The sequence below is a fragment of the Giraffa tippelskirchi genome, chromosome 13, assembly GCF_054371585.1.
Source record: "Giraffa tippelskirchi isolate mGirTip1 chromosome 13, T2T-mGirTip1v1.2.pri, whole genome shotgun sequence".
NCBI lineage: Eukaryota > Metazoa > Chordata > Mammalia > Artiodactyla > Giraffidae > Giraffa > Giraffa tippelskirchi.
Window position 1 is genome coordinate 72,009,688 of NC_137287.1, and position 23,089 is coordinate 72,032,776.

General features: G+C 46.8%; 1 protein-coding gene across 14 annotated transcripts in view; it reads right to left on the reverse strand.

Moving 5' to 3' along the window:
• FRMD4A (FERM domain containing 4A) overlaps nt 1–23,089 on the reverse strand; it is an 845,860-nt gene that overhangs the window by 90,290 nt on the left and 732,481 nt on the right. For all 14 annotated transcript variants that reach the window (XR_014072374.1, XM_081553514.1, XM_081553513.1 and 11 more), the window contains 3 exons: nt 18,361–18,426; nt 18,076–18,133; nt 12,594–12,680 (listed from right to left, as the gene is read on the reverse strand). Coding sequence is in view for 13 of the 14 variants with exons in the window: in XM_081553514.1 (XP_081409640.1) it covers nt 12,594–12,680; nt 18,076–18,133; nt 18,361–18,426 (211 nt within the window). In the remaining variant the exon portion in view is untranslated. The remainder of the gene's footprint in view (nt 1–12,593; nt 12,681–18,075; nt 18,134–18,360; nt 18,427–23,089) is intronic.

A 23,089-nucleotide genomic window follows, 5' to 3' on the forward strand; every position in this document is an offset into this window, starting at 1 on the left:
GTTTAAACTTTTTATTTTGTATTGGGGTATAGCCAATTAACAAACAATGTTGTGATAGTTTCAGGTGAACATATTGTTCACCTGGTGGTCCAGTGGTTAACATATGGTTCACCCGTAATTATCAGGGACTCACCCATACATATACCTGTATACATTCTCCCTCAACCTCCCCTCCTATCCAGGCCGCTACATAACACTGAACAGAGTTCCATATGCTATACAGTAGGTCCTTGTTGGTTATTCATTTTAAGTATAGCAGTGTGTACATGTCCATCCCAAACTCCCTATCTCATTTCTTAATAAAATTAAGAATAACTTTGCTATTTAAAGTGACTCTGTATTACCTGGGAGATCAGAAAAGTCATGCGCTGCTTGCCTTTCCATCTAGGGAAGAATACTTTTAAAAGAACAGTGGAGATAGAAGAAATGTGTCTTTTGAGTCCTAGGTCATCGATATTCTTGTTAGCCTGGCCAAGTCTTTGGTTTTTAAGTGAGAGAAACCCAACCAGTTCTTAAGTCACTACTGGTTCAGGGCTCCCTTTGGAGTGGGTGGGGCTACTGGAGGTGCCTCTACCAAAGACAGAGATCCAACAACAGTCTTGGGTTTTCATTATCGTCTTCAGATTACACCCAAGGTCTATGAGGTGCCCTGGGTAGCAGGAGTCTGTTTCTGCCAGTTATCTAGAAGTTCGGCAGTCTCAAGGGGGCTACTGGCCTGTCTGGCTGGGTGTTTATTTGGATATTATAAATCAGATAGTTCAGTTGGTAAAGAATCTGTCTGCAGTGCAGGAGACCCCAGTTTGATTCCTGGGTCAGGAAGATCCACTGGAGAAGGGATAGGCTACCCACTCCAGTATTCTTGGGCTTCCCTTGTGGCTCAGTTGGTAAAGAATCTGCCTGCAATGCGGGAGACCTGGGTTCAATCTCTGGGTTGGGAAGATCCCCTGGAGAAGGGAAAGGCTACCCACTCCAGTATTCTGGCCTGGAGAATTGCATGAACTGTATAGTCCATGGGGTCGCAAAGAGTTGGATACGACTGAGCGACCTTCACTATAAATGAAGGTGAGTGTTGAGTCTGACCCCTACTCCCCTCCCTCCCCACTATCAACGTGGCTGTGTGTACAGTGATCCTAGTGCTTGACACGTGCTGCTGCTTAATAAGAGGATGAGGCTCGGCCATGGGTGGCGGATGAGCTCCGGGAGACCTCCACACCCCACATGAGGGACAGATGCTCAGCTGCGGGGGGAAGGGTGGGAAACTATTTCTGGTCATCTGCTTGGATCTAGCTGGGGTTTCAGTGAATCTGGACAATAGTCAGAGACAGACAGGGATTTACCCACTTAGAAACTGGCATTCTCTCTCTACCACTTCCTTCTGAGAAAATGTTTTCCACTCTTCCGTTCATAAAGGGCTAACTCCCTTCTGGCTTTACAGCAAGCTTGCCCCTAGCTTCATCCCTCTGCCCCATTTCTTGTTTCCTGCTTCTGTCAACCTCAAGATTCCCCATCATCTGCAGCAGCTGCCTTGTTGATGGGAAACTGAGGCCCAGGGATGCGACTGAGCTTGGAGTTCAGTTCAGTTCAGTTCAGTTCAGTCGCTCAGTCGTGTCTGACTCTTTGAGACCCCATGAACCGCAGCACGCCAGGCCTCCCTGTCCATCACCAACTCCCCGAGTTTACTCAAACTCATGTCCATTGAGTTGGTGATGCCATCTAATCATCTCATCCTCTGTCGTTCCTTTCTCCTCCAGCCTTCAATCTTTCCCAACATCAGGGTCTTTTCAAATGAGTCAGCTCTTTGCAACAGGTAGCTAAAATATTGGAGTTTCAGCTTCAACATCAGTCCCTCCAATGAACACCCAGGACTGATTTCCTTTAGGATGGACTGGTTGGATCTCCTTGCAGTCCAAGGGACTCTCAAGAGTCTTCTCCAACACACTTGGAGACCTGGATCTAGAAATGAGGGGTCTTGACCACCAGACTGGATATCTTGCTACCAGAAATAACAGTAGGAGGTGGGAGCAGGTACAGAATACCTAAAGGGTGATGCCAGGCCTGGAGAGTTACCCTGGTAACCAGATAGCACTTGGGTGAGTTCTTCACAGTAAAAGGTAACCCGTCTAAGAGGTACCTCCCAGCAGGTCAACCCACGAGAGATTTGGATCTGCTTCTCCTAAAGGAAGAACTGCACTGGGACCTCCCTGAATTGCACTGGTCCAGTGGTAAAGAGTTCACCTGCTAGTACAGGAGACATGGGAAGTTCTCACACTTAGCTGCAAGGCAGCTAAGCCTGTGAATCACAACTACTGAGCCTGTGCTCCACAACAAGAGAAGCCACCTCAATGAGAAGCCTGTGCACTGCAACTAAAATAGCCCCAGATTGTCACAACTAGAGAAAGCCCGCATGTAGCAATGAAGATCCAGCACAGCCAAAAACAAACAAACAAAAATTTTTAAGAGAATTGCATTCCTGTCGTCCTGTACCTTTCCAGAGAAATGACTCACCTTATAGCTCTTGAAGATTACCCACCTGGATGGATGCATGCTTTTATTTTCTGCTGATAGACATCACGTTCAAAAGGGACAGTTTGATATTAGCACAACTATTATGGAGACAGTTCCAACAAGAATACAAGTTGGTGAGGGGGAGGGTTTAACTCAGGACCAGGCTTTGAAATGGCCTCCAGAGGAACCTGTGGGAACCAAGGGACCCTGGGTTCTCAGATCCAGTGACCAAGAAAAAAATCAATCATCTTAACAAAGAGACGCTGTTTGCTGTTCATGGTGATCCTGCCTCTTGTGTTCAGCATAAAAGAGACTGTAACAATATTTGCTATGTCAAGGGCAACAGCACTTTTATCGTGGGGAACAGGCAACTCTTTGAGACATAAACATATTCAAGTTGAAAGTAATTGGACTATTGCTCATGTTTTAGAGCCTCCATTTTACAGACATAAAAAGAGAGGCACAGAGAAGTTAAATAAGCTGTTTTTCACAACTCTGAATCCCTTGGAAGTGAGTTAATAGTCCTCAAACTACTCCTTGGTTGAGATTTATTTTGGGCCTTTAAGTGGATATAGAGGCCACTGGCTTGTAAAACCTCTTTTTAAAACTGTTATAAGAAGGAATTTGACTTTAACTTAGATGACACTATCTTAGCAACAAAGCTGAACAACAGAAAGTTTCTGTTACCTGTGTGTAGAGCAGTCACCCTCAAACTCTACTGTTGCTGCTGCTGCTGCTAAGTCGCTTCAGTCGCGTCCGACTCTGTGCGACCCCATAGATGGCAGCCCACCAGGCTCCACCGTCCCTGGGATTCTCCAGGCAAGAACACTGGAGTGGGTTGCCATTTCCTTCTCCAATGCATGAAAGTGAAAAGTGAAAGTGAAGTCACTCAGTCGTGTCTGACTCTGTGAGATCCCATAGATGGCAGCCCACCGGCTCCCCTGTCCCTGGGATTCTCCAGGCAAGAACACTGGAGTGGGTTGCCATTTGCCTCTCCAATGCATGAAAGTGAAAAGTGAAAGTGAAGTCGCTCAGTCGTGTCCAACTCTTAGCGACCCCATGGACTGCAGCCTACCAGGCTCCTCCATTCATGGGATTTTCCAGGCAAGAGTACTGGAGTGGGGTGCCATTGCTCAAACTCTACAGCCTGTCTCCAAATCTTCCCGAGGGCTCGTGAAAACCCACACTGTCATGTCCTAGCCTCTGAATTTCAGAGTCAGGCTGGTACCTAGAATATGTGGTTCTCATGTGTTCCCAGGTCACGTAGCAGTGACCTGCTGGTTCAAGGGCCACACTTGAGGAACCACTGTGGTAAAAGCGACTGCACCGACCAGCGTCTCCTTCAGGACTGCAGGGTTTACCACCTCTGCACACCCTCAGCTGTGCAGAGCCAATCGTGCCCAAGGTCATGACCCCACCCTGGCAGGTTACCTGTATATAATGATTGGTTGAGGCTGAGCTAAGGTGATGGGTCTGCTGGTTGCAGTGTCTCAGCTTTGCCTAAGGTTGCATCACAGTTCCAGTTCTCCCTCTGCCGGGTCCTGTCTGCTTCCCTTTGTTCTTTGTTGTTAATTCCAGACCATTTCCCAGTACACCTCCTGTGAGAGAATCCACCTCCGACTCTGCTTCTCAGGGGATGTGCAACACTTGGAGTAGAGTCCCTTAAACATCACCTCTTCAGTGAGACCACTCCTGACCATTCCATACCCTCCCCCTCTTCCTTACTGATTGGTTGTCTTTGTTGAATTCACTACTCTGACCCTCTACATTAAGAGACCTAATGCTTTGACCACCTTCTCCCCTAGACTCTAAGCTCTGTGAGGGCAGGGACCCATCTTTTTTGTTCACTGTATCACCTTTAGGGACTGGCTCAGGACAGGCAATTGGTATTTCTGCTATGGGGACCATTTTACTGAAAGATTTCATATTCAACACCTTCTACCGGAGTTCTGAAGCTCCAGCTCAGCACATTCAGGGGACTGAAATTCTTGGATGAGAGGAGAGACTGGGATTCCTGTTCCAAAGTGACAGGACTCAGCTATGCTTAATACACATGCTTTGAGAAGGGGATGTCTTCTCAGGAGGTGCAGTGGTAAAGAATCTGCCTGCGAATACAGGAGGAGATACAGGAGACTCGGGTTCGATCCCTGGGTCGGGAAGATACCCTGGAGGAGAAAATGGCAACCCATTCCAGTATTCTTGCCTGGAAAATTCCATGAACAGAGGAGCCTGGGGGGCTATAGTCCATGGGGTCACAAAGAGTCAGATACGACTATGCACATACATGTATGCACTACTGATGCCTTGAGAAGAGCATCTCAATCTTCCTAGAATACAACTGCTTTTTTCCTTTCCTGGGGAGTTATTTTAAGATGGCAGATGCTGGTGACTCTCTGCCCCCACTTCCTCCCTGCACCCCAGCATCCCTCCAGCAGGCCCACTCCTCAGTTTTGAGGCCGGCTCCCCTTGGTGACCTATGGCCAGGACCTGTCACCCACAGGCACTGAACACTTCCTGGTCCACTCAGTGCTGAGTGAGATCTGAAGGAGGCAACAAAGGAGCCCTTTGATCAGACACTGAAAAAGCAAAGGCTGCAAAATGCTTGGAATGCTGAACATACTCCATGGAGCTCTTCCTCCCCAGGGAGCCCAGGGTGCGGTCTCCCAGGGGAATACAGATAACGGGATGAGGGAGGCACCCGCCCAGGGCCTGCCAAGGCAAAGAGCTCAGCAGCCCAAGGATGAGTCAAGTGCATCCAACAGAAGCTGAAAAATAAGTCGGCAAAGCACTTAAAGGCGTGCTTATCATGTTGAATAATTCAGCAGGCTGGCTGACTGTGAGCTGGGAGCTGGTTCACAGTTAATGGAATATTTCCTGTAAATATTATTTTCTCTTCCTGTCTCATTGTTTCATCCAGTTCAAAAATCTTTACTAATCTGAGGCGGTGACAAGCAATGCATCCGTTCTCTGAGCTAATGCTCCCGATTCTGAAATGCTCGGAGGAACCATAGGAAGCTGCATTGGCTGCTCTGGGGCGAAGGGGCAGACCATTTACTCTGGTTCTTTCTCCTAATGTCTCAGAGGGGAGCCCTCTGTGCTCCTAATTGTGCATCTAAGTGAACATAAGAGCGCCCCTAATTGCACATCAAATAAATAAGTAAATGCTGTCTGCTGAATACGTAACAAGGACCAGCACTGTCATCCTCCCCCCACGGAGAGATTTCATTAAATATGGGCTGGTGAGTGGGCTGCAGCTATCAGTGATGATTTACAGATATTGAATATTTCTTCTAAGGTTTCTCTGGAGTCACCTGTTTCACACTGTTTCTTTTTTAATGCGTATAGCGTCTGATAAAGCTTGATGGATGGATCTTTATTCTGACTCTTCCTGGCGCCCCATTCAGAAAGTGTTTTCTGTTGTAAATGATAATGTTTTCTGATGATTCAATGGCTGGGCTGTCCACAGGGTTGGGGAGTGCAGATTACAGCCAGAGGACAGAGCACACAGCTCAGCTTGGTGCTGGTGGGAACTGAGTCTCGAGCGTGGGAGAAGTGAATCACCTGAAACCTTTGGTCCCAGTGCTCCCAAGAGGCAGACTGACCCAGAGATCAGAGATTTTGGAATTTTTCAGGCTCTGATCTAAGGAGTGCAAGGTCCTCCTCTAAAAGAGGGAGACCTTTGTGACTGACTTTACCCAGCTTTATTTATCTCTGCCCCATGTGATCCTGGTTCCACAGGAGTTAATAAACAATGCCTTTTCAGTATAGATCATTTAATTTTCATTCAAATGTTCTCAGCTAAGTAGAAACACTCTCGCTTGTACCAACACAGCTGCGTGAGACTGATATGCCTGCTGATTCGTGGCGTGTCCCCACTGATGGTCACTTTATGGAGTGGCATTTACTCTTGTTTGATGCTTGTGTGTCTTTCCTTGGCCATAAATATAACCCAAGATGAAGCTTGATATTTTACTTCAAGTGTTCAAGTGCACTTGAACTGACAAGTTCAACTGATAATGTTTCATGATTCCCTGAAGTCAACCAGACAGTTGTTTAGTTGCTAAGTTGTGTCCGACTCTTTGAGACCCCATGGACGGTAGCCCTCCAGGCTTCTCTGTCCATGGGATTCTCCAGGCAAGAATACTGCAGTGGGTTGCCATGTCCTCTTCCAGGGGATCTGCCCAATCCAGGGATCAAACCTGTGTCTCCTGCATTGGCAGGTGGATTCTTCACCACTGAGCCACCAGGGAAGCTCAACAGGACAGGTACCTGGTGGAATAAAGGACCTCTCACTTGTGAAGAGCTCCATTTCTGTACACGTAGACATGTGCTCAAAGGGAATGTGGTACCCCGGAGAAAGTAGGGGAAAATCATCTATGTAGCTTCAAGATTTTTTTCTTTTTTTCACCGATGTAACCCTCTCTGCACTTCTGTGATACTGCTAAATCCAGACAGTTAGACACGAAAATACTGTCACTCTTGTTCTCCGAAAACTTACTCATGACAGTGCCTAAAATGATCACCCCATAATCATGGTAAAGAAGAGAGGCATGTCTGGCAGTGTAAGAACAAGCGTACAGGAGTGGGGAGGCAGGCTGAATGAGAGAGAAAACATCAGTAGGTGAAGGAGAGAAACAGCAGGATTCAGTGTGAGTGGGGGGATATTTAATGACTTATAAATAATTCTACAACCTATCCTCAGACACTGTTTGGGATTCCATCTGTTCATTTTAAAAGAACTCATCTTGGGACCTCCCTGGTGGTCCAGTGGCTAAGACTCTGAGCTCCCAATTCAGGGGGCCTGGATTTGATCCCTGGTTGGGGAACTAGATCCCACATGCCACAAATAAGACCCCATGAAGCCAAAAAAAAGTCATCTATATAAGCAAGGGCCACTATTCTAGTATAGATGGGAGCTTGGGTATTTTGTTTTCAGTCCTATGTGTGGGTTTTTTAGGCATTTGGGGGGCTATTCTTGAGCACATCATTCTGAAATAGTTCTGAGCTTCTGAACTTACTCAAGAGCCAAAACACCCTCTTGGGACATCCACATGTGCCTCACTGTTCCTGACATGTGTGCCCTGAGGGCAAAGAAGTTATTTTTTCCCCCTAACATCAGCAGCTTGCATTTTGGGCTGTGCTTTTGCGAGGCCAGGTGCCCATCTGTTTAGAAGATCCAGGTCATAGATAGGGGCGAGTGATTGGGAGAGGCCTAGAATGTTCTCCCTGCTCCACCTACAAGGGACCTCGTGCTTTACTCCATCTCCCCCAAAGCCCCCAGGGCTTCAGTGAGCATTAAGCAATTTAGGGGAGACTGCAACCAGAGAGGGAAACTAGTACCCCCAACCCTCAGAGAAGCTGGAACAGCTGTGGTGCTGCCCACTTTGGGACAGTCATTAGCTACCTGCTTCTTCTCGGGGCCCCTATGGAGGCATCTGAGTGCATTCTCACAGAAGACTACTGAGGGCCTGTTTCTGGGTGTGTGCATGATCTGCTGATGCTACTGCAGCCGAGGACGCCGAGAGATGCCTCTAGCTCCTCTGAAGGCAAAGGTGCGGCTCACCCTGGTCCTGCCCCTACTTGAAAGCTGGCTCCCATTGTCTTGGTGCCATATGGCCTAGCTGCTGTAACTGGGTCAGAGTGTCAAGGAGACTCCTGCCTGGGCTGGAGGGGCAGTTGTTGCTACAAAAGGGCCTTCAGGTGCCCAGAACTGGGTGCCGCTCCCTGTTACCTGAGCACTGCGGGGGTCCCGGGTGGCGAGCTCTGCCTGGCCCCCTTTGCCAGGGTGTGATTGCTGCCTGGAGGGCCATCCCTCATTCAGAGCTGGCCCGAACTTGAGCCCTGTGGCCAGCTCCCCAGGTGCAGAGGCCCTGTCGGGCACACCTGCCATGCCTGGCTGACCCTCCTTGAGTCTGAGTTTGGAGACGACGCACTGCTGGCCTCTGGGGTGATCCTCAACTCTGGCCACCATGTCAGAATTGACTGTGAGGCTTTCTAGACATTCAGCGGCTGGGTCAGAGATGAGCGGGGGTGGATCAGGGGAGACTGGGGCTTCTCTCCATTCTGACAGTTTCATGTGAGTTTCCGATCTTTAGCTGAAGACAGATTTGGGGCACTCATATGTAAATGTGCACTGGTGGTCACTACCACATGCCTGCGTCTCTTTAGATTCACAGGTCTGGAGCCTGGGAGTGTGCTCTGTGCATTCAGAGACTCTCAGGTGCCTTACATGGAAGAGAGATGGCCTTTTTATGATGGTGATGGTGCTGGCTGTGAGCAAAAGGGGCAGGCGCCCTGCCTCATGTTCCCTGCAGCTGGGACCTCTTCACTACAGCTCAGGCTAAGTCTTCAGGGCCCACGGCAGGTCCCAGCAGAGGTGGATACCCCTTGGGCTAATGAAATTTCTGCTCTCTTCTCCTCATGGGATTTTCAAAAGCCTGTTCTTAATTTTGTATTCCAATTGCACATTTATTTCCTAAAGAGGGCTCTCCAAGTTATAGCAGGGTCAGGGTATCCCAGTCCCCAGCCTGCCCTTCAACCTCACAGGGACTGTCACGATGGGGAACTGAAATTCACTTACGGCTACTGTAATTTTTTCAGTGTGTTGAGTACCTCTCCCGCTCCTCTCTCTGTTCAGTTATGATTTGGAAATTGCTACTGTCGAGCTCCAACTCGAAAATCCACTGCCTATCTGCCAAGGCTACCCAAATGCCCCATTAGCCTAAGACGTGGTGTGTCCTAAACTGCTCTTCTCTCTCCCTCTCTAATATCCCAGGATCTGGTCGATCAAGAAGCCTGGGAGTTGTTCTAGGTTCTCCTCCCTCTCTGACTGCCATCCTCTCACCCCTTGTCACCTTCTAAACATCTCTTCTAAACCTCACCTTCTAAACATCTCTCTTCCAATTCCCCTCTCCACCCCCCAGCACTGACAGCCATCCCCAAACCCCCACCAGCTCAGACCTACATTAGTGTAATGATGTCCCGGTCTGCAAGTATTATCCTATATCACTTCACTTATCCTCCACCAGCTGTCAGAATGATGCTCCTCTGCCTATGGAAGTCAAAAATGGCCACTCGTCTGCTTCAGAGTCTCCTGCTGCCTCAAAGAGGAAATCTTCCTAGCAAATCCTCAGGATTCCGAATGCTGGAGCCCCATCAGCCTCCTCTCCCGCTACATCCCAGCCCCAGCGGTGCCGTGTGCTTCTCCATCACACCATGCTCCTCTCCTTCACGGTGCTCTCATGCACACCTGTATGTCTCCTCACCCCACTGGTCCATCTTCAATACCTCTGTCACCACCGTAAGACACAGCTCCTTATCTGTAAGCCCAGCCAATTCACCATCAACCCTCACACAGACCTGTCTTATCTGTAAGATGCAATTACTACACCTCTCTTTCTAATAGCCTGGCAGGACCTGAGGACCTGATGTGTGTCTTATCTCAGCACCCTGTGGTCTGCTTGGTGCATAGAGGGTATGCAATACACATTTCTGAAGGAATGAAGAAATGAATGAATAGTGACTCTGATGGCCTGGTTGTCCCTCAGTTAGTGATAGACTTGAGAATCCCAAATGCTTCCTTAGAGGACACAGAAGCATGCAACATTTTCAGTAACAACTCAGTTTGAATACAGTCAATATCCTGAATACATGTATTCACCTGTTAACATTTTTAATCCACTGACCTGCATAAATTCAACCAATGACAGTAAATTATGTTATTCAAAGGGTGATTATTCACACATTTTGCTTCCTACTTTTCATTATTTTGAAGTCTCTTTTGGAGTCTTACAGTAATAGTTACAATTTATTGAACCCCTGTGCTGCATCTTGTATGTTTCACAAATATCAAGGCTACCTCACTGCACCTAAAAACTTCATTAGCACCCAATTAGAGAAACAAAGCAAGCTTAAACATATTAATAAATCAAACTGAACACATACCAATACTAGTTAGCACATTTTTCAAGAACATTCAGAGGGAGAGAAGAGTTCAACCATGGGATTTTAATGAATTCCACTGTAGACCCTATCGTCCAAGCTGGCCTTGGTCTCCACCAGTGGAACAATTGAGAGATGCATACATTGTTACTAGGACTGGGTTAAAGGATCTAGGAGTCTCTGTGGCTCTTGCAAGCAGAAAAAATAGCCAAGCAGGTTGGAGAGAGGGGACAGTCTATGTACAGATGAACTTATTTACAAAACAGAGGCAGACTCACAGACTTAACAGAACGAACTTAAGGTTGCCATTGGGGAAAGAGTTGGGGGAAGGGATAGTTACAGAGTCTGGGATAGACATGTGTACACTGCTATATTTAAAATGGATAACCAACAGGGTCCTACTGTATAGGACATCGAACTGTGCTCAATGTTATGTGGCAGCCTGGACGGGAGGGGAGTTTGGGGGAGAATGGATACATGTACATGTATGGCTGAGTCACTCTGCCATTCACCTGAAACTTTCACAATGTTGTTAAACAGCTAGACTTCAATATAAACTAAAAAGTTTAAAAAAATAAAAAGAAGAAAGGAGTAAAGAGAAAACTCGAGAAAAAAAGCACAGAAATTTATAAAGGTTATAAGAGAAAGAGGCAGAAAAGAAACAGAAAGTTAAGAGTGTTTGAAGAAGTACAGACCCAGTGACCGAGAAAGACAAAGAAAAAAAAAACAAGAACACAGAGTCCAAATCACGTCTCGCAGCAGGAAACTGGAGGGGTTTTGAAAACAGTCACAAAACAATCGTCCCTGGAACAGCCAGGTTCCTCCTGAATTGTCCCCAAGGAAGAATTCCTCCATCACAGGCTCAGGATCTTTTCATAGAACTTAACTGACTTACTGATCAATTGAGCGAAAATCCTCCTCCACACAGAGCCATTTTTTCTCTATCAGTTTAATGAGAAGCTGGCTAAGGGCAGATGTCCACCGGATAGACTACAATAAGCTCGGATGTGTAGTGTGGATTTCAATCCCGCTCGTGGATAAAGCAGCTTGGAAAGCATTCTGCAGTGACATAATGAACTCATACAGCTTTCTCCCTCCAAAAGCAAGTGTGGTTTTGATAGACTTTTAATTTGTATTTCAGGGTCTGATTCGTATACTGTCTCTCCGTTTTTCTCTCTGCCTGGAGGAGCTGAATGACAGCTCTCGCCTCAGAGACATTTTTTCCATTATAATTTTTCAATTTGTTCTGGTCTGAAAAATGTGTAGAAATGAAAACAGAGAAAATCCAAGTCCTGCCTCCCCTTCAAACATTCTGTTTTGGCTTCACCATGACTCTATATACTCTGTTAAGCTTCCCTCTCTTTTTTGGCAAGTGATCTTATTTCTTCCAGATTTCTGATCGCTTCTACTATGCCAGAAAATATTTAATGGATTGGTAGGCAAGCCTCTCATGCTTCTTTATTTTTCACCTCTTTTTGACCTACAATCTCTTCTTTTAGGTTCCCCTCCTTTCTAAAAAAACAAAAAAGAAAACCTTTGGGAAAACTCAGATTAGCCTCAGGATTCAAGACAGACATTCCTTCACATTCCCATGAGCACAGCATCCCAGAGAATGAATGACCAGAAAACGATCTGTCAGAGTCCTGTTGTCCATCTGCTCTGGGTAAGCTGACCTAGTCTTCCTGTTCTATATGTGCTAAGTCGCTTCAGTCATGTCTGACTCTTTGTGACCCCATGGACTGTAGCCTGCCAGTCTCCTCTGTCCATGGAATTCTCCAGGCAAGCATACCGGAATGGGTTGTCATGCCCTCCTCCAGGGGATCTTCCCAACCCAAGGATCAAACTCTCATCTCCTGTGTTTCTTGCATTGGCAGACAGGTTCTTTACCACTAGCACCACCTGGAAATCCCCTAGTCTTCTTACCTTAAATAATTTTACAGCTTCCGTTTCCTTAGTGACAGGAAGGAAAAGTATTTGCCCAGAGAAGGCAGACTGGATGAGTTTGGAGTAGTTTGTATACACCCCACTTATCAGGAGACTGGGGAGCCCAGAGGCCCCGAGGCTGCATGGCTACAATTTTTGTCACTTCTCAGCCTGTTCCTCCCTCCAACGGAACACCATTGGCCCACCAAGGAGAGCATGCTTACCTTCCTGGGTTTGACTTTATCGTGGTAGTCATACTGGAAGATGCCTTTGTAGCTCAGGCCCAGCCACCACGGTATCCCCTGCTTGTCCTAGGACATCAAAAGGAGCACGGGTAAGCATAGGACCAGAGGAGAGAAACACAAGCCGAGAGATCTGCTTCATCTGAAGACAAAGGGAAAAGCAAATTCCTTGAAAGGTATGGAGCCTACCTCTCTACGATTTACCTTGACAGGTGTGCCCCGTCATCAAAGGATGCTCAGTGATGTGACTTGGAAAGTGCCTTGGGCTGGGGACCCAGCTCCACTCCTAACTAGCAGCACAGCTGTGGTCCTCTCCCCCATTCTGAGTCAAAAGCAGATGCCTTGTTCTCTGTTCTCCTTCGAAGACTTTAGGTTTTCAGTGCCGCCCCCCCACTGCACCACTAAGGAAAATCTGAGAGATGCTGAGCACTGACAAAATGACCTTCCGAGCCGAGAAACTGTCATCGGCTGTCAGAGCTGGAAGGAACCACGGAAACTATGAAAGGTGACTCCCCTAAAAAGTTTGCCTTAAAAGATTTTAAATTTTTTTTTTACAGCAGTTTTAGGTTCATGGCAAAATTGAGAGGAAGGTACAAGGATTTCCCATATATTCTCATCCTGACACATGTACAGCCTTCCAGATCTATAACATCCCACACTGGAATGATACTTTTGTAGTAACTGATGAACCTACACTGACTCATCTTAATCACCTAGAGTCCATAGTTTCCCTCAGGATCCATTCTTGGATTGTATATTCCATAAGTCTGGACAAACATATATAGATATGTATCAATCATATAGTGTTGCACAGAGTATTTTCATTGCTCTAAAAATCCTGTGTGTTCTATCTATTCATCCCAGGTTCTGGCAACCAGGTTTGTCTTTTCCGGGATGTCATTTAGTTGGAATCATACAATATGCAGCCTTTTCAGATTGACTTCTTTCACTTAGTAATATGCATTTAAGACTCCTCTAATTTTTAAAAAAAAAATTTTTTTTGGAGTAGGGTTGATTGACAATGTTGTGTTAGTTTCTTCTGTACAGCAAAGTGAATCAGTTATACATATATCAACTCCTCTTATTTTTTCTTAAGTTGTGCATCTCTTTCTTATGTTAGCTATTTTTTTTGATGTGGAACATTTTTACAGTCTCTACTGAATTTGTTATAACATTGCTTCTGTCTCACGTTCTGGCCCTTTGGCCCCGAGGCACGTGGGATTCTAGAACCCCGACCAGGGATCGAACCAGCACCCTCTGCATTGGAAGGGGAAGCCTTAACCACTGGACTGCCAGGGAAGTCCCAAACTCCTCTCATTTTAAAGACAAAGAAATCATGCAAATGTTGCGTCCTACTGTACTCAGGACCACCACCCCCCCCACCGCCCCCAGCAGGCTGATGGCAGAGCAGGGTGAGCAGGTGCTTCCCAGTGTGTCCTGCTCACTTACGAGGACAGTGGCTTCTGGGCTGGCCTGGGTGACTCAGGCTACAGGGCAAAGTAACAAAATTGAAGCCTAGACACTCTGGGGGCACAATGAGAAATGCCAAGACCCTCTGTTTATTCCTTTAACAGAGACCTCTGGCCCCCAGATGGTAAATCTCCATTCAAGTAGGGTGATTGTTAACGAGAAGATCCCAAATGCTAGGAGTTGGCAGTGGGCATATCAAGCAGCCTTTCCCTGGATTTGTTCTAATTGCCACATGGATGAATGACCTAATAGAGCCCATGGCGGATGTCCTGAAAACTCAAAGTTGGCTTCAGGGTTTTGCGGGGCATGGGTTTGTGCTTCAAGTAAGCACCAAGATAAAAAGCAAAAGAAGTACATTTTGAATTTTTAGAAGTGCTTCTGAATTTCTTTAAAGGCATAAAACTCCCATCTCTGGAAAGTGCCCATGTGACTGCACTGGTTTTGAAGAACAGAACAAGAGGACAGACGAAGGCCACTGTGGTTTCAGGTTGTTGAGGCAAGAGGTGTCATCACACCGAGACATGTGGCATCTGTGAAATTTACAAGGAAGGCCACCAAACAGTGAGTCTCGATATAGTTGCTTAGGCTCTTTCTCCAAATAAGTGGGAGAAGACTCTTGAGAGTCCTTTGGACTGCAAGGAGAGCCAATCAATCCATCCTAAAGGAGATCAATCCTGGGTGTTCATTGGAAGGACTGATGTTGAAGCTAAAACTCCAATACTTTGGCCACCTCATGCAAAGAGTTGACTCATTGGAAAAGACCCTAATGCTGGGTAGGATTGGGGGCGGGAGGAGAAGGGGACGACAGAGGATGAGATGGTTAGATGGCATCACCGACTCGATGGACATGGGTTTGGGTAGACTCCGGGAGTTGGCGATGGACAGAGAGGCCTGGCGTGCTGCAATTCATGGGGTCACAAAGAGTCAGACACGACTGAGCGACTGAACTGAACTGAACTGAACTGATCCCTCAAGCTTGAGATTCCAAGAGTCAAACACATAGGCACACCTGGCACCTGGAAATTCACAAGGTCTGCTTCTGGTCTCTCACAAACAGCCAAGGAGCATATTTCTAAAGTTTTATTGGCTGGCAGACAGCATGCATATCTGAGGTTGTCCTTTTGTCAAGTTCCAGGGCTGATGAGGAAACAGAAGTCAGGTTTACTCTGTGTTCATAAAACCCAGATGAAGTTCCATCTGAAAGCCTTTCCATCTAGGTATCTCAACCTATCTCAGTAGTCTTCTAATACTTAGAAAATTTTTGTGGAGTAGTTGGAGAAGCAAATTTCTTAATCTCTATTTAATTTGTTTATTATATATACACACACGTATATTATCTTTATTTATTTATTTCTGGCTGTGCTGGGTCTTTGCTGCTTCTCGGGATTTTTCTCTAGTTGTGACAAGCAGGGCCTACTCTCTAGTTGCGGTGTGCCAGCTTCTTAGCATGGTGGCTTCTCTTGTTGGGAAGCACAGGATCCTGGGTGCTTTAGCTTCAGTAGTTGTGGCATATGCACTCAGTAGTTGCAGTTCCCAGGCTCCAGAGCACTGGCTCAGTAGTTGTGGTGCACAGGATTAGTTGCTCCACAGCATGCGGGATCTTCCCTGACTAGGGATTGAACCTGTGTCTTCTGCACTGGTAGGCAAATTCTTTACCACAGAGCCACCAAGGAAGACTCTATTTATTTTCAATATATATTTATTTATTTAGCTGGGTCAGGTCTTAGTTGCAGCATGTGGTTGTCATGTGGGATCTTTCATTGTGGAGCTTGAGCTCAGTAGTTACAGTGCAGGGGCTTCTAGAGCTGTGGTGTGTGAGCTTAATTGCTCTGGGGCATGTGGGATCTTAGTTCCCTGACCAGGGACTGAACCTGTGTCTCCTACCTTGCAAGGTGTTTCCTCAACCACTGGACACCAGGGAAATCCCTTAATCTTTCTTTTAATTACGAGCAGCAGAGGTGAGATCATGCTTAGAACAAACAGAAAATCAGAGAATGGAATGGAGTCAGGGGTTCCTGAATTACTGGCTCCATTCATGAATTCAGACCTCTCCGCTAAACAGCACCGTGGAATATTTCCACAAGTGACAGAGAGACTCACAGTTTGATTTCTGTGATATGCCACTTGTAATAATGTCAGGACTACTGCTGGGTCCTCCTGTTTCCTTCATGGTAGCAAGATGGCAAAATGCACATGGGCTCTAGACTCACTCACAGTGTAAGAGTTGAACCCTGGCAGCCAGCATGGGGGATTTTGAATCTCTTTTCATGATCAATTCAATTTCCTTTTGGGGAGTTGACTGCCCACTGATTTCAGTGGCCATATCCCCAGGCAGAGTGGTACAGAGATTATCTCCTTAGATGATTCATACTTTTCATGTGGGACAGAATTTAGCCCAGAAGGCCAGGTCATACTTCTCATGAGAAGACTATAGCTTAGACTTGAGAAAGGCAGGGATGACTGCCATGATTCTGAGTTCTGTGCATCACAGTGAAGAGAGATGAAGAGCTTCCATTGGTGGGAAGGGTGTTGGAAGGACATCAGGAAGAACTGAACCACTGCAGGCTGTGATAGTCTGGAGATGAGCTGCTGGGTAGGACTGGAGTCCCCACATGTGCCTCAAAACTAGGCTCCACAAATATCACTCTGATACCTGTTCCCATCATGGAAATGCATACATCCAACTACTCAATTCAATTCTCAATAAAGGCACTTGGTAAATATTTGCTGGGCACCTACTACATGCCAGGCACTAGGCTAGATTCTGCTGGATTCCAGGAATATATAACAGAATACAACACAGTCTTTGCTATCAGAAGGCTACAGTTTAGAGGAAGATACAGGCCATTAAATGCACATCAAGGATGTGCAAAATGCTGTTGAAGCTGCCGTGGGTGACACAATAATGAATGAGACATGGCACACTCTGGTCTAAAAGGATTAAAAATACAGTCAGGTGGGGCTTCCCTGGTGGTCTAGTGGTTAAGAATCCACCTTGCAATGCAAGAGATACTAGTTCGATCCCTGATCCAGGAACATCCCACATATCACGGAGCAACTAAGCCTGTGTGCCACCGCTACTGAAGCTTGAGTGCCTAGAGCCAGTGCTCTGCAACAAGAAGCCACCACAATGAGATGACCAAGCACCGCAACAAAGAGTAGCCACCACTCACTGCAACTGGAGAAAGCCTGAATGTAGGAACAAAGACCAGTCACAGACAAAAAATAAAGTAAATAAATAAATCTTTAAAAAAAATACAGTCAGGTAGAAACGTGGGGAAGGAGATTGGTGGAAGAACCTGAGAATATTGGGTTGCTTGGTGGGACTGTCTTGAGTTCAGAAGGGTTTTCTGTTCCTTTAGTCCAGACTTGGGGCAATGACTTTGATAAACTTCACGTTGGGGTAAATGAAGGAAAGGAAGTTATCCTTTCTCAGGATAGAAAAAGGAGCCTGGGAACATCATTATCCATTATTGCAAAGAAGGGGATCCCAGTCTTGGACATTATGTATCGAATGTAAAAGAATTTACAATAGGGCCAGTGTCACATTGGACTTGCCATCAGCATATTTAGGAAGATAGAGGCTGTTGATTTCTCAATCCATAGTCCCACTTCTCCTATTTAGCTGCCTACATGGCGTTTGACCACCAAGAGAAACACTGTTGATTCTGCTTAAGTTTTTGTTCTCTACAGTTCCTTGGAATCTTCCTACTGAGAGGCTCTGTGCTCCTGATCTCCAGGATTCTTCTGAGAATTGAAAGGAAGTAGGCATTTATCATACCAACTTCACAAAAGGGAAAGTGAATTTTGGAGAGTCTTTGAATCAAGTCTTACTACACTAGGGGGGGTGTTCCATTGTCCCAACTCTTCCAGCATGCAATCTCCCTGACCGAGTCCTCCCCAAACCCCAAAAAACTTCACTAAGATTAAAAAGAAAGAAATGAGAATCTTTTTTAGGGCATGTTGGCAATGTTCACCAAATAAGCTCACTTACCTTCACTGCGTAATAGTGAACCCCATAGGTTGGGAGAGACTCTACGATGCTCATGTAGCTGTGAAAACAAACACACACACACATGTGGTTATTCAGCAGAACTGGTATCATACACACACTGGTGTCTGTGTGTACATGATAAAGTTCTCAGACTGGCTATTTACTTGAAAATTAAATGGAACCACCACCCACTGAAGTCTCTCCCAGAAGAACTGAACAACCCTGACATGTTCTATGTGAACACACACACAACCTCATCGGCACTGGGAGGGGTAGGGTACTTACTTGACGATGGCTTGGCCTCTGGTCTGGCCGTTGAGTTTCTTGTAGTGCTCGATGACCCGGTCCTCGCTAGAATGAGAGGAAAAGGAGTCTCTACCTCAGTCTCCAGGTGACGGCCCCGAGCCCTCCTCATGAAAAAACTGTGAGCCCCACATCCTCATGAGAAGCTCCAAGGAGCCAACAGCTCCTGGAAGAATTATTTGTCCTGGAAGTAGCGTTTTGGAACCCAGCTGAAGTGAGATGTCCAGGGCGACAGAAGTACCAAAAGAGTCCACTTTCCCCTCAGAGGACTCACTTCTCTTTGTCTTGAGTTTAGCTCAGGTTGGGGTGTCAGACTCCTTGTGGGAGCAGAGGATGAAAGGAGCACGCATCTCAGTGGGGAGGGACACAGGATGAGGACAGGGAGTCGGCCACTGCTGGAGGTCCACGTGGACACTCCAGGCAACCTCCATCGGGTCCTCCTCCCCCTCCTCACCTCCTAAATTCCATCTGCCCAGTCAGGGGGAAGCAAGTGTTGACCTCAACAGGACATTCATGGCCTCCCTATCCTGTTAGCAGTTAAGAGTTGAGGGTGTCCAAGGAGGATGGGAAAGTTTGAGAATTTGGGTCTGGTTAACACAAATCATAGAGCAATAAAAGGTCCACAGGAGCACTGGTGAGATAAGAAGGCAGCTCCTGGAAGTCACATGAGGACCCAGTAACCTTCTGAAATCTCAGGTCTAACATAGCAAGAGGTTAGCTCGCTCCTTGAGGGGCATGGGGGCCTCACCCTCCTGTGACGAGGCAGATGGTGTGAAGGGCCTCCCTGGGAAGTGACCCTGTACCCCGCTCCCTTTGGAAATGCCAAGCCCAACTCAGGAACCACATTCCACCTGCTGGGGGGTCAAGTCCAAAAGCCTGGCCTCTGGGACCTTGGAACCTTCTTCCTCAGGCCTCCACCTTACTCTTCCTCCCCACAGCCTGTGGACTCCACAATGGGAGGTAATTCCAGGGATGAACCCTCAAGACCTCCTCAGCTGAACTTTACGAGCGACGATTCATTCATTATCCTAGAGAGGATCAAAAGCCTTCTTTCACCCACCTCTTATTTGTGAGGCCACTTCTGGGGAGGGGAGCACGCATTCTGTATGTTCATTACCTAGTACTTGGGGGTAGTTTATTTTTCTTTATTTTTCTTCTAGTTACTTTCTTCTGTGTATATCTCTGCACGTTAGTATTCTGAAATTTGACTTGTGCAAGATTGGCCCCTGGCAGGAGAGTGTCTTTCCTGATGTCCCAGATGGGGAATTACTGGCTACGAGGGGCCTTCGTCTAGCTGAGAGTCAAGTCTATGGGGTCCGAGCACCCTGTTCAGAAAGGGGCAGATGCAGCCACGTTTCTCCTTGGCTCCCACACACCTCACACTGTGGCTGCAATGAGGGGGACAAGGCCCTCTCCTGACAGAAAATTCTCCAGAAGTGTCCTTGCTGGGGTAGAGGCCAGCCTCACAGACCATCAGAGTGGGGTCAGGACATTCTGGGGTCACCCTTCCAGCTTCCTCTCCAGCTGCCCACTGAATCAAGAGCTGGGTGGGCACACAAGGATGTAGCATTTAGGGAGGTTGACCCTCAGATCCAGGGTCAAGCCACACAGTATAGCTACGAGCTCGCTTCCTTTGTACAGAGTTGCAAAGAGGGTCCCCGGCTCCCTGGGCTGGGATGGGGGGTTGGAATTCAATACAGCACTGTAGTGGTGAACACCAGCACGGCTCAGGAAAAACACCAGTGGGGTCAGAAACACCGGCAGGCAGCTGTGCAGCTGTTCACAAACTAAATGGCATATACACAATGGAATATTACTCTGCCATTAAAAAGAATACATTCGAATCAGTTCTAATGAGGTGGATGAAACTGGAGCCTATTATACAGAGTGAAGCAAGCCAGAAAGAAAAACACCAATACAGTATACTAACACATGGCATTTAGTAAATCGGTAAAGATAACCCTGTATGCGAGACAGCAAAAGAGACACATATATAGAACAGTATTATGGACTCTATGGGAGAGTGTGAGGGCGGGATGATACGGGAGAATGCCACTGAAGCATGTAAATTATCATATGTGAAATGAATCGCCAGTCCAGGTTCGATGCATGTTACAGGGTGCTTGGGGCTGGTACACCAGGATGACTCGGAGGGATAGAATGGGGAGGGAGGTGGGAGGGGGGTTCTGGAAGGGGAACACATGTACACCCATGGCGGATTCATGTCAATGTATGGCAAAACAAATACAATATTGTAAAGTCAAAAAATAGGTAAATAAACTAATTTAAAAAATTAGAAAAAAAAAAAAATGGCCTGACCCTCGGAGCCTTACTGAGCCTGACAGCTGCAGGGATCTGCCACCCCCACCCTCTCCCGCCTAGTTTCTCCTGCTGTCTGAGACCCTCTGCGGGGCCTCAGTATCTTCCTTCTTCCTTGGCTTTCCCCTCTCTGTCTGTCCCAGTGGAAACACTGTGGGCAGGCATGTGACAGCAGCCGCCATGCTTCCTGGGACCCCCCTCCACTACCTGCCCCTCCATGGGCAGTGACAGATGATCATGGCACTACCCTTCCATGGGATTACTATCAGAGACCCACCAGCCAGAGGAAATGGAATCCCCAAACACCATTTGGAGGACATGTTGTTACATGAAGCAAAAAGGCAAGTGACCCAGGCTGATGGTGTCCCCGGGCAGGGGCTGGCTCATGCTGTTAAGGTCAATCATCTCTGCATACAGGGAACCCAGAAACAAGGCAATGGCCGCAGGGCTCCCTGTCTCAGAGGAGCCGTCAGCCTGCAGGGGCCAGTGATTTCATAGTAAAGGAAGACATCCCCTCACGCCCTGTCTGGGTGTATTTGTGGTCCCGCATCAACAGAAGCCAGGTCAGGGCCCTGAGGCTGCCTTGTCCCGGGGCTCTGGGCACTACGTGACTCGACGCCACCCTCCCATAAGGAGATCATGCAGGGTGAGAAGTCCAAGCCTGTGAAACGCTTGGGGAAAACGAGCAGAAAGGATTACTGGGTGATGACTTGTCATTATTGTGTACCGCTCACAACTTTCTAACTGCATTATGTGCTTGTTTATTAATATTTCCTCTCTTAATTACAGTCTGGATTTGGCTGGTACGGTTAGTCCCATTTTACAGATGGAAAATCAAGGCAGCAGAGCTTCCTGGACTGTCATTACCCCATAGCTCAGTGACATGGCTGGGATCCTAAATCTACTGTTCTGCTCACTAGGCTGTAATGCCTTCCCTGGCTAGTGTGGACAGGATCCCTATGGCTTATTTAGGCCTGAATGTTGTCCACTGCATCTGTGTGTATGGGCACTTTTTTTTTTTGTAAGCTATGCATCATGACAATGGTTCATGCCACTGGCCTGTTTGTGTACAAGCTGAGCTGTAGAACCTGGGGGCACCTGCTTCAAAAGCACCCCTCCCTTTGTCCTGTCAGCCTCCTAGGACATTTACACAGTAACATGGTGACAGAAATAGTATGGACCTAACAGAAGCAGAGGGTATTAAGAAGAGGTGGCAAGAATACACAGAAGAACTATACAAAAAAGATCTTCATGACCCACATAATCACGATGGTGTGATCAATCACCTAGAGTCAGACATCCTGGAATGTGAAGTCAAGTGGGCCTTAGAAAGCATCACTATGAACAAAGCTAGTGGAGGTGAAGGAATTTCAGTTGAGCTATTTCAAATCCTGAAAGATGATGCTGTGAAAGTGCTGCACTCAATATGCCAGCAAATTTGGAAAACTCAGCAGTGGCCACAAGACTGGAAAAGGTCAGTTTTCATTCCAATCCCAAAGAAAGGCAATGCCAAAGAATGCTCAAACTACCGCACAATTGCACTCATCTCACACGCTAGTAAAGTAATGCTCAAAATTCTCTAAGCCAGGCTTCAGCAATACATGAACTGTGAACTTCCAGATGTTCAAGCTGGTTTTAGAAAAGGCAGAGGAACCAGAGATCAAATTGCCAACATCTGCTGGATCATCGAAAAAGCAAGAGAGTTCCAGAAAAACATCTATTTCTGCTTCATTGACTATGCCAAAGCCTTTGACTGTGTGGATCACAATAAACTGTGGAAAATTCTGAAAGAGATGGGAATACCAGACCACCTGACCTGTCTCTTGAGAAACCTGTATACAGGTCAGGAAGCAACAGTTAGAACTGGACATGGAACAACAGACTGGTTCCAAATAGGAAAAGGAGTACGTCAAGGCTGTATATTGTCACCCTGCTTATTTAACTTATATGCAGAGTACATCATGAGAAATGCGGGGCTGGAAGAAGCACAAGCTGGAATCAAGATTGCCGGGAGAAATATCAATAACCTCAGATATGCAGATGACACCACCCTTATGGCAGAAAGTGAAGAGGAACTAAAAAGCCTCTTGATGAAAGTGAAAGAGGAGAGTGAAAAAGTTGGCTTAAAGCTCAACATTCAGAAAACTAAGATCATGGCATCTGGTCCCATCACTTCATGGCAAATAGATGGGGAAACAGTAGAAACAGTGTCAGACTTTATTTTTTTGGGCTCCAAAATCACTGCAGATGGTGACTGCAGCCATGAAATTAAAAGACGCTTACTCCCTGGAAGGAAAGTTATGACCAACCTAGACAGCATATTAAAAAGCAGAGACATTACTTTGCCAACAAAGGTCTGTCTAGTCAAGGCTATGGTTTTTCCAGTAGACAT